Source organism: Somniosus microcephalus, chromosome 12 (assembly GCF_052327205.1).
Source record: "Somniosus microcephalus isolate GS21.2 chromosome 12, FLI_Smic_1.0, whole genome shotgun sequence".
NCBI lineage: Eukaryota > Metazoa > Chordata > Chondrichthyes > Squaliformes > Somniosidae > Somniosus > Somniosus microcephalus.
Window position 1 is genome coordinate 130,091,583 of NC_140998.1, and position 12,098 is coordinate 130,103,680.

The 12,098-nt window shown below is 42.0% G+C and overlaps 1 protein-coding gene across 6 annotated transcripts in view; it reads right to left on the bottom strand.

The window, feature by feature from the left end:
* fntb (farnesyltransferase, CAAX box, subunit beta) overlaps positions 1–12,098 on the bottom strand; it is a 120,461-nt gene that overhangs the window by 65,228 nt on the left and 43,135 nt on the right. For all 6 annotated transcript variants that reach the window (XM_086003558.1, XM_086003559.1, XM_086003561.1 and 3 more), the window contains one exon: positions 1,954–2,045. In XM_086003558.1, the coding sequence (XP_085859684.1) occupies positions 1,954–2,045 (92 nt within the window). The remainder of the gene's footprint in view (positions 1–1,953; positions 2,046–12,098) is intronic.

Here is a 12,098-nt window from a genome sequence, read left to right on the forward strand (position 1 = left end):
TGAAAGGGGAATTGGGGATGTGGTCACGGGTTCTGCAGGCGGATGATTCCATCCCGGATAACTCAGCCGGAACGGGGCTGTCTGGGTTGCATCCTTGCTTCTGCGTCTTCCCCTTCCCTCTGCGAGCAGATGCTGGAAATCTAAAATAAAAGCAGAAAAAACTGGAAATACTCAGCAGGTCAGGCAGCATCTTGACCTGAGGCGTGAACTCTGTTTCGCTCTCCATGGATGCTACCTGGCCTGCTGAATATTTCCAGTATTTTCTGTCTTTTCAGAGGCCTTCCTTTACCATCCGAGGCCTTGCAAGCATCCCTGCACACTTTAAAAACTTTTAACATCTATTGCACTAAGCCACTAATTCAATACAATATAAAAAAATCCAGTCCAAAAGCTCAACTGCAAAATTACCTGAAAGATGTGTGTGTCTATTTAAGTGGTGCTGGCAGCGCCCGTCAGTCTGCTGCACGCTCGCTTTTCTGAGCGAGCTTAGGATCCGGCGTTAAACTCAGCGCAAAGGTCCAAGTTTGCAGAGCGTGGCATCAAGCCGGCGTTGCATGACGTCCGATGTCACGCTCTGCAGATTTGCATGTCTAGAGCCAGCGCTGCTAACGGCAGCACTATGGCCCTCACCAAAATGGTGGCCGCAGAGTCCCGCGTCAGAAGCGGGTGGAAGTGAGGCTGCCGCCATTTTTTTTCATTAAACGGGCTTGATCGAGTGGCCCAACGTTCCAGAGGTAGATAAAACCTCCAGCCTTCATGAAGTCCAGCTCTCATGGATGAATACTGAAAATCAATAGGCTCAATACTGGGAAGCCAAAATGTGTCAGGAAAAAAATTCCCAAGAACAGCGAGTCAGATCCTATAGCAGCATTGCAAAGCACCAACCAAGGCAGAAAATATGCCCCAAGGCTGGATGGATATCTAATCAACCCAATAATAATTTGGGAGACTAGTCCATACTTATTTCAAAGAATCATTGCAAATGATTGCGTCATTACACAGCAGAGAGGAATGGGATCAACCAAAGCCAATGATCCGTGAAGCCTTTCTTATCTGCTTTGGTCTTGAAGTTAAACAACACAACTTGATAACAGACACCTTTAGTCATGAATTCCTAGAAATAAGAAATAGAATCATGAGTTATCTGGGACCATGATAACCATGGGACCATGAGGTGTCAGCCAAAGCAATGTCATCTACGACTGAGCTAGCCAATGTATTATTGTCCAAAAAACAGGCATTGAGAGACACTTCTGAGCACCATTAAAAAGCTCAGATCATCAGCAGTCTCTGAAGACTTCAAGGCTGGCCTATGTGTTGCATGACGTTCAAGCATGAAGCCAAGAGTTAGGAAATTGCAAGAAAACTTTGAGTTTAAGTTGAGCTAGATACCTCTATTCTGGGTATGTGATGCAATATGACCTCAATCATGCATCACTTCAGTCACAAGACATACTAGGATGTTATACTCATCTGCTGGACAAATCCTCGTTTAACCTTAGTTCTTCTGCTTCTTTTTGACATTGTGCCAGCTACAAAAGCTAACTTCTAGTAAGTACAACTATGAATCAAGCAATGTCACTACAATTCTTATATCCTTTTGTCTAGCTATGTTCATTCTGCTTGCTTTATAACTGAATGCTTGGATGAATTAACAGTTAATGCTTAAAGTTTCATGGACTATCTCTCAAAAGTCAGCCTCACTAACTCCCTCAAGTCAGTACCTATGTGTGAACTAAAACTAAGATTTCACGGCTGTTATCCTTTGTTGGTGTAGAAGGGACATGGGTTGCTAGATTCAGCCGAAGGAAATTATTAACATGTTTGAGTACAAATTATGTTCATGCAAACTACATATGTAAAACTTAAAATATGATGCAAAACTAAATGTTCTACAATGGCCTTTCAATAATGAAAGTGATCTTATGTTTTGTAGGTCCAGCGTATACTCACTTGGATGCCGTACACTTATCAAGTGGCTCACCCAGAAGCTCCAAGCTGTGCAAGATCCAGTAACAGAGCCAGGGCCGGCTGGCATCCAAACACTGAATCAAAACCAGAAACACATTCTTTATAACCACACAGTAACAAAAGAAACTCAGCTGAAAAGAAAGTTAAAAATGTCTGATATATGCATAGATTGTGGAACAGTATTGCACTTTTATCCGAGTTGTTATGCCACATTTGTCCAAATATAATGTATTTACTAAATAAAACATGTTCATATAGAATACTGAAAGCAAAAACAATCCTCAGACATCAACATATGAACTTTAGATTGAGAAACAAATACTCTTTCCCAAAACACTGAAAACAAAACACTTGTTGCTGGTTTTATACTGGGGCTATGCATGTCATTTAATAAGGCATTTTGGGGTATTTCAGATTAGTATGAAATTAAACTGTTTATTATTGATTCCCTCTGCTGCACATCCTCAATCACAGCACTCACAGCTGACTCTCCCAGAGTAAAATCTTCCATCTGCCTCATCCCCCTCGCCTGACAAACATCCCCACCCACTGTGCTTGCCCCACATTCATTTCTCTCAGATTTTCCCAATCCTCCTCCCTTTTCCAGTGTAGCGAGGTTCCGTTTGTAAGGGCGAGAACGTTTCCTCCTTGACATCACTCACCTCATCCTAATAAGACTATCAATATTGAGGGCCTGATTGAAATCTGGATCAGCGACATTCATTCCTTGGCTCTTAGCAAGGCCACACCATCCAGCAACACATTCCATGCTCATGCCCAAGCTGCTAAAGCTCTCGTCGCAGAGTCCCATCTCATACTGATATCCCTTCTTTCCTACCCTCTCTCTGACCTCGCTGCCATCTTGTCCACACTCTGCATCACCTCTCCCAGCCATACTCAGGACCACCCTTTTGACTGCATCACACAAGGCCTCACTACCTCAAAAGGTCTCAATTACTGACAAAGCCATCTCTGACTATTTAATTTCCCTCACTATTCACATCTCCTGCCCAACAACCGCACTCTCTGCATCTCGGAAAAAAAAGGACTACCAGCACTCTTACAACCATCTCTCTACCCTGGCTCCCCACTGCCAGTTCTGTCAGCTTGCTCAACAGCTTTCTTGCTTCCACTTTTGATAGGCAAGAATGTTGTGGTTTGTTAAGTTTAAAAGAAACTTGAAAAGCAATAAGAATTACTTAACAGATTCAAGGAAACAAAAAAATATGGAGAATTGGGATTCATACATAAGGCATTGGAGGATAGCTAAAGAAACCACTAGATAAAACGAGCAATACAGAGACAAAATACAAAAGCACAGCAAGGGGGACCCCAAAAAACACTAGGTGGGTCCATTTAATTATAAATTGAGTAAAACTATTACAAATGATTATTATATAACATACATAGTGAATGGATTCTTCAAATCAGGTTTCAAAAGGGAGGACTAAGTGAATTTCCAGTCATCGTCAGGCTAAGCAATCCATAACACAAAGAAATGAGTAAAGAATGTATTGTACAGAAAATGAAAAGATAAAATATCCACAAGCTTCTTAGGCCAGATGGGATACCTTTAAAACCCTCAAGGAATTAAAGAAAAAAAATGAGTACTGCTACAGTTGCCACGTTTCAGAGCTCCATAAATACTAGCGTAGTACTGGAGGATTACAGTGTCATTACAAAACACGAACCTAGCAATACCAGGCTGGTTAGCCCAACATCTACAGCTGGAAAAACCACTCCGCAGCATTCTACAGGATGATATAAATGAACATCTAAAAGAGCACAGGTATTAGAGAGGACGGCACGGTTTCAGTGATCATTCATGCCTTACAAACCTACTGGAATTCTTTGCAGGTAGTTAGCTAGTGGATGAGTGTAATCCAACAGATGTAATTTACTATGACTTTCAGAAACTGTTCAACAAAATTCTTCATGTTAGGATGGTTAAGATTTGTAGAACAGATGACAATTATCCAAATTAATTGAGCACTGAATTCACAACAGAAGGCACAGTGGTGAAAAAATGGCAAGTGTTCTGCTTGGAAAAGTAACTACTGGTGTTCCACAGGGATCTGTTCTGGGACCCCCTGCTATTTGCAATAGTCGTAAATGATATTCAACAAAGTATTAAATTTGCTGATGACATGAAGCTGTGCAGGCATATAATGAGTAGAAAAGAAATAGATTATCTTCAGATACACTTGGACCAATTGCGCAGATGGGTTGAGGTATGACAGGTGAATTTTAATATGGATAAATGTAGGGTTAATTCATCTAGGAACAATTAACAGTAAATATGTAACACAAAAAGGTCCTACTGTGAAATAAATAAACATTCCATATATTTCAGTACTTTATGTAAACCTATCAATGGGTTTGAATTGGGTAGCACACCCAAGGCTGTATGGTAAGCGCGCTTTCCATTCAGCCACTTTACCTTCCTTCTACAGGCAGAGGTTGAAACGGAAGAGGATATGCAGGTGATAATAATGATAACCCAGTAGCATCTTATTGATGCAAGACAGTCATTAATAAAGAAAATCACATCCTGAGACACAGCTGGACAGCATTTCATTTCAAGCCAGAAACATTCATATTGACATTGCGGAGAGCAATAGTGAGGTCAGTTCTAGAATATGGTGAGGCTAGTTCTAGAAATATGGTGAGGTCAGTTCTAGAATATGGCATGCAGGTTGTGTCACTCTATATCTCAAAAAGGACAGAGTTGGAAGAGTTCAGAGAAGAATAATTCCAGACTAAGTTATAAAAGAAAGGCTCAAGCAACTAAACATATGTTTGCTGGAGAAACAAAACTGAGGAAAGACCATAACACAGGCCTTGTAAAATAAGCTTTAGATGACATTGAAGCAAGCAAACAATTTACCTTGGCCAGTAAGGATAGGATTGGAGGATATAATTCAAATTCGTTAGACTCGAGTAAGGTTATAGATTAGGGAAAAAAAATCACATGATAGATTCGTAGACATGTGGAACTTCTTCCAGAGGCAGTTGATTAGGGGGGCGAATTGAAACATTTAACAGAGAGTTCAGTCAATATCTGTTGAGAACTTTGAGGGCTAGAGAGATATTAATAGTACGTGATTTTTTCACCCAGGAGAAGTACGGGCAGGAACATTGTGCTCTTTAGAAGGAGGGATAACCAGCTGGTGGTAGTGCTGACAGTGGTGCAGGGAGGGGTGGGATGTCCATGGTGCAACAATCAAACAGAGCAGACAAAATGGACTGAAAGGCTTTTTCTCACCCTGGACTTAATGTTTGTAACTGGCCTACCTTGCTAGATATCTCTCCAATCTCCAAAAACTTCTTCAAAGCTCATTTCCTCAACCATGTCTTTAGATACCCATCAACTCCTGCTCAATTATCTGTTCTCACCAGTCTTCCGCACTGCCACTGAAGCACACTGGTATGGTAAAGCACTACACAAGCGCAAGTTGTTGCTACTAAAGTGTTTGTTTACCAACATGTGTATCTTGTTGAAGATTAAGTACTTCAAAATGTTTGGGCCTATTATTTTGACCTTCATCAGGTGTAGCAAAATTGAACTGCCAAAGTGGTATGAATCTCCATTTGTAGAACACATACAAGATGGCATGCAAAAAAAATGCTTTATGCCTCTGCTTTTTCAAACTTTTTTTTCCATTGTTGTCCATTTCATAGCCGGCATGTCATTCCACTCCACATTCTCACTAAATAGCAACAATTATTTAAAATTGGAAAATGTAATCATTCCTGTAGCGCACACAGATCAATATATAGTATTTTATGAATTAAGAAAGCTTCAGTTGTGGCCAACATAACTCAATCTTGACTGCAGCTCTTGGAGTCTTGCAGTTAGTGGATTAACATTCCTTAATTATATGTGTTTTTTTTTTAAAAAGGTGATGAACCCTTAATGATGCACATATTTGTATGAATGATATAGCACACCTGTATTGAGAACAATGGGCCAGAAATTCAGGTCGGAGGTTTCCCGCGGGCGCAAGCCCCCGACCTGCACTTGCATAGCGCGCCTACCGTTGTGCTGTGGGCCGCGTGGGATTCCGATCCTGGGCCTCCTCCAGCTGCCGGTGTGCAGTGCTCGCGTATCCCAGGGGTGCAGTTAGTTTGCAGCGTCCCCTGGGATCACATGGGCCATGGGGAGCCAATCGGAGCAGGGAATCTCCATTCATAGATTTGACAGGAAGACCTGTCAAATCTATGACTAGAGATTGGTCCCAAAACCTAAGTAAAACTTCAAATACATTTTTTTTTTTTAAATCACATTTTTAAAATAACTATAAAATTACTTAAATTAACTATTTTAAACAAAAATTTAAATTTCTGAACGGGGCTAAAAATAAACTTACCTTTCTTTAAAGTATTTTAAAATGATAAACGTGTGGAAATTTTTTTTAAATTTTACTTAATTAACCTCTTACCTTGTTAAAAGCAGGCCTTGCACCTGCTTTTTCCACGCGCAGCTGCTAGGGACTTAACCGCACAGAGAAACCTATAAAAAAAAAATCGAAGTTCCAGGTCTACGCGCTGCCTCTCCGGCGCACGCGTTTGACCTCCGAACCCCTTCCTTCAAGAGAACGGAAGTTCCGGTTTCCAGCGCACGCCCAGTGCATGCGCGAAACCGGCACTTCCGTTGGCCTTACGGGTGAGTACACAGTGCGTACTCACCCGTGGGGACCCGAATTTCTGGCCCATTATGCACAGGACTAGATTACCATTAGCACATGTTGGCCCAAGCATACAGATTGCAAAAGGCAGTGTTTTCTCTTTATCCCTCACAATCACTTGCATACCTAAGCCTGGTCTTGCTCCTCTTCGCTGACCTTGTGAGACCTCTATTCTGATCACTAGTCTAATATTGTCTCTCAGGCACCTTCATGCTGTAACTCTGTTTCAAAGAAGTGCCCTGTTGAAAAAGATAAATATTTCTTCAACCAAAAAATGAGCAGGAAAAACAAAAAAAATCATCTTTTTCTAAGTACTGTAAATGGCCAGTTTCTTTACTTGGGATTTTGTGCAATTTTTTCCTCTTTGCAAAATTTCAAATTCAACAGCTAACACTTAACTGCATCTAAACCCACCGCTAGAGATAGTGCACAAAATCAGACCAATCAAAAGTCCCAGACTCGAGAATAGCCCAGTATCTATACTCTTGAACCAGCTGCCTTTGTGCCTAGGGTAACAAAAAGGGTGGAGGGGCAATAAAAACAGGCAGGGTAACTTCGGAGTGGCCTCATCTGACAAGGACAAAGTGCTGCCAGACAATTCCTCGAGCAGGAATTGTGAAGTAGCAAGTCACATTTGCTCAGCTCCTACCACCCACAGAAATGTACGGGCAGAGACTGGAAAGGTGGGTCACCAGCCCAGATGGTCGTTCTGTTGTGGGATAACAATAATCCACGGCCAACATTTTTAGAAAACAATTTTTAGTGCATTGTGAACTAGAGTGTTCTAATCATGACTATGTTGGTCTCCAGTCATGCAATCAGACCTACTTGTGAAATACATCAAATTGCTGGCCATCTCATACATCTTATGTGGAGTTGAGGCCAAGATCAGATCAGCCATGATTTTATTGAATGGCAGAACAGGCTCGAGGGGCCAAATGACCTACTCCTGCTCCTATGTCTTATGTTCTTGTATACTCCACTGCATTCTTAACAACTGTGTTATCGCTTGGCTGACTGGTAGAGGTGCATGATTTAAGTATTTCCATATTTCTAATCTTTGTGGTGCCAAGTTTGCCTAATTCCTGAAACAGATTGCTATCACATCTACGATGCGTAGAGTTGTGACACTTGAAACTAATCAGATGCAGCAACCACACATCAACAGCCCTCACAAATCAATTAAAACACATCTACCAATCAAGGGAATAACTCAAAATGTATATAAAACCGAATATATTTAGTGATTGCTTCCAACGTGGCAGCTGGTGAAGGTCCATGACATTGGACCAACCCATCCTGAAATTTTCACACTTCAACAAACTGAAGACCAGAAAAATAATAAACTCCAGAAAGAAACGTGTCCAGACAGGAGTAGTAACAGGTAGATAATGAGGTGTTGGTACCATAACAGATACCTTGAGCATTTCTCCTCTAATTTGTTACCAGAGATGGAAATTAATTTATTGTAATCATTCCCACATGTTATTTTGTATAGTAAATTAAGTTGGACAAGCTATGCTGCTATCTGTTGCAGCTGCAGAGATGCTTGTATGAAGACACGATGTAGAATCCTAGAATGATACAGCACAGAAGGAAGCCATTTGGCCCATCGTGCCTGTGCCGGCTCTTTGAGTTATCCATTTATTCCCACTCCCCTGCTATTTTCCCATAGCCCTGCAAATTTTTCCTTTTCAAGTATTTATCCAATTGCCTTTTGAAAGTTATTATTGAATCTGCTTCCACCACCCTTTCAGGCAATGCATAACTTGCTGTGTAAAAATATGTTTCCGCATGTCACCTCGGTTCTTTTACCAATCACCTTAAATCTGTGTCCTCTGGTTACTGACCCTTCTGCCACTGGAAATAGTTTCTTCTTATTTACTCTACCAAAACCCTTCATGATTTTGAACACCTCTATTAAATCTCCCATTAACCTCCTCTGCTCCAAGGAGAACAACCCTAATTTATCTAGTCTCTCCGCATAACTGAAGTCTTTCATCCCTGGTACCATTCTAGTAAATCCTCTCGAAGGTCTTGACATCCTTCCTAAAGTGTGTGGGACATTGTGCTGAGGGTGGAGGTGAAGGGTGTGTGGGACATTGTGCTGAGGGTGGAGGTGACGGGTGTGTGGGACATTGTGCTGAGGGTGGAGGTGAAGGGTGCGTGGGACATGGTGCTGAGGGTGGAGGTGAAGGGTGCGTGGGACATTGTGCTGAGGGTGGAGGTGAAGGGTGCGTGGGACATTGTGCTGAGGGTGGAGGTGAAGGGTGTGTGGGACATGGTGCTGAGGGTGGAGGTGAAGGGTGTGTGGGACATTGTGCTGAGGGTGGAGGTGAAGGGTGTGTGGGACATGGTGCTGAGGGTGGAGGTGAAGGGTGTGTGGGACATTGTGCTGAGGGTGGAGGTGAAGGGTGCGTGGGACATGGTGCTGAGGGTGGAGGTGAAGGGTGCGTGGGACATGGTGCTGAGGGTGGAGGTGAAGGGTGCGTGGGACATTGTGCTGAGGGTGGAGGTGAAGGGTGTGTGGGACATTGTGCTGAGGGTGGAGGTGAAGGGTGTGTGGGACATTGTAGTTGGAGGTACTTGATTTTTAGTTTCCTTTTCCCTTAAATACAAGATAGTAACTCAAAAAATCCAATAAGGAGAAACGTCTTTACTCAGACCGTGGTTAGAAAGTGGAACTCGCTACCACAGGAAGTGGTTCAGGCAAATATCTTAAATCCTTTCAAAAGGAAACTAGACGAGTACATGAGAGTAAAGGGAATAGAAAGATAAGCTGAAAGGCTGAGCGGAGGTGCCCAGAATTGGCCTCAGTACTCCAGCTGGAGCCTAACCAGTGTTTTATAAAGGTTTAGCATAACTTCCTTGCTCTTGTGCTCGATGCCTATATTTATAAAGCTATGGATCTCGTATGCCTTTTTAACAGCCTTCTCAATTTATCCTGTCACCTTCAAACACTTGTGTACGTACACCCCTAGGTTTTCCTGTTCCTGCATCCCCTTTAAAATTGCACCATTTAGTTTATATTGCTTCTCCTCACTCTTCCTACAAAAATGAATCACTTCACACTTCTCTGCATTAAATTTTATCTGCCTTGTGTTTGCCCATTTCACCAGTCTGTCTATGTCCTTCTGAAGTTTGTTGCTATCCTCCTCACTGTTTACTACCTTTCTGAATTTTGTGTCAACTGCAAACTTTGAAATTATGCCTTGTATACCCAAGTTCAGGTCATCAATATATATCAAAAAGAGCAGTGGTCCCAACACTGACCCCTGGAAGACACAACTGCACACGTCCCACGAATCTGAAAAACAGCCATTTTACCACTACTCTCTGCTTTCTGTCCCTTTGCCAATTACGTATCCACACAGCCAATGCCCTTTAGTCCCACGGGCTTCGAATTGGCTAACAATTTTGCTAACAAGTCTATTATGTGATAAAGTATCAAATGCCTTTTGAAAGTTCATATACACAACATGAACCGCACTACCCTCATCCACCCTCTCAGTTACTTCAAGTCAGCTATGACTCAGTGGGTAGCACTCTTGCCTCTGAGTCAAAAGGTTGTGGGTTCAAGTCCCACTCTAGAGACTTGAGCACATAAACTAGGCTGACACTCTAGAGCAGTACTGAGGGAGTGCTGCACTGTCAGAGGTTTCAGAAGAGACATTAAGTCAAGGCCTCATCTGCTCTCTCAGGTGGACATAAAAGATCCCATGGCACTATTTTGAAGAGGAGCAGGTGTCCTGGCCAATAGTTATCCCTCAATCAATATCACAAAAAAACAGATTATCTGGTCATCACTACTTTGGGACATCCTGAGGTTGTGAAAGGCGCTATATAAATGCAAGTCTTTCTTTTAACACTGTATTACCTCGCATGGAGAGGTCCCGATCTCCGCTGTGCTGCCTAGGTCAAGTGTCAACCAGAGGTCAAGTTTCTTTTGCTGCAGAAAGATAGTGTTACTCCAGGCTGCACTTGTCCACTTGCCAGCAGGTGATTTCAGATGTGATATGGTTCCATGGGCGCCTTTTATCCTCCATTACTGCATCTTAGTGGTCATTAATCATTTGTGAACCTGCCCAATGTCAGCAGGCAATTGACCATGGGAGTGGGGGGTATTCATAGCTAAGCCACAACTTGTCTTCACCTTACATCCACAGCACCAGCAGAGGTTACTGGATAGAAACGAGGAGCTGGAATCCTTACTGATATTCCCCTTCCTAAACCAGAGATAATGATGAGGTCAACTGTAGCACTCCCATTACCACCATTGATGAGATCAGCAAACATCACGGACCAAGGTTCAAAATTGGTGAATAAACCTGGGACCTTCCTGCTCTACAGAGCTCAGCTGTTCAATGGAGAACCTCTCAGCCATCGTGAAAGCTTAAATTAAGCTTTAAATAGGACAACAATCTCTGAAGGATTAAATGCATTTAATCTGCAGTGGATCACTGGGACACTAGTTTATAACACACTGTTAATTCCTTTTTGTTAGATATAATGAAGGAGGGGAAGAACAAGCCACAGCTGGACTTAGTATGTTTAAATTGCAACTGTGATTACTAATACTGTAGCTTAATTTTTTTTGCAATTCTAATTTGAGACTTCATTTCTTCCACTTGCAATCCAACAGGGGCAGAGTACCTTTCTTCCCCCTCAGGAAAAACACACACAAATAACTGATACTACTGTTTAACCCCTCCAAAAAAAGCACGTATTGTATTAAATAACCCAGCCTAAGATTGTTTGATAAAATTGAGCATAATATTAAAACAATCAATATCTACATCCAGTGGAAACATTAAACTCACATTCAATAAAACAATGCTCTATACCAATTCAAAATAACATCCACAAGATGGGCATCTTCCAAAATGGGAACGCTACTCTAGAAGCAGTCTCAGTCTTCAATCAGAAAAAATAGTATAGTGAAAAGCAGATTTTACTATTAAATCTCAGGGTATAAAATGCATTCAGATACAAGGATGATAAAATTTGCTTCACTACAAACCGTCAAGCAGGAAACATTTTTGTTTCACTTGCACTTACTTGGCTGCACATATATTATACTTCACGCTAGAGAGTGGACATATGTGAATTCACACAGTCTTTGCGGCTATAATATTTAGAATCTAAGAACCACAGGAAGGTTGGAGCTTTAACTTCACATGGTTATATAATTCTCCAAGTCTACTACATTCGGTGGTCACCAATGTTCCCAGTAATTTTGATTGGTGTCGCGCGGTCCCTTTAGGGGCTGTGCGGGCCATTCAAAATACCACGCATGCGTGATTTTTGCATTGAAAAGCCAGCAAGCTGGCTGTGGGGGTCCCTGGAGCACTGCCAGAGAATATTGGTGGTCACCCATCAACCACACAAAGTATGGCTAAAAATCTCCACTACTCAAACTACAAATGTCCATGATTCTGT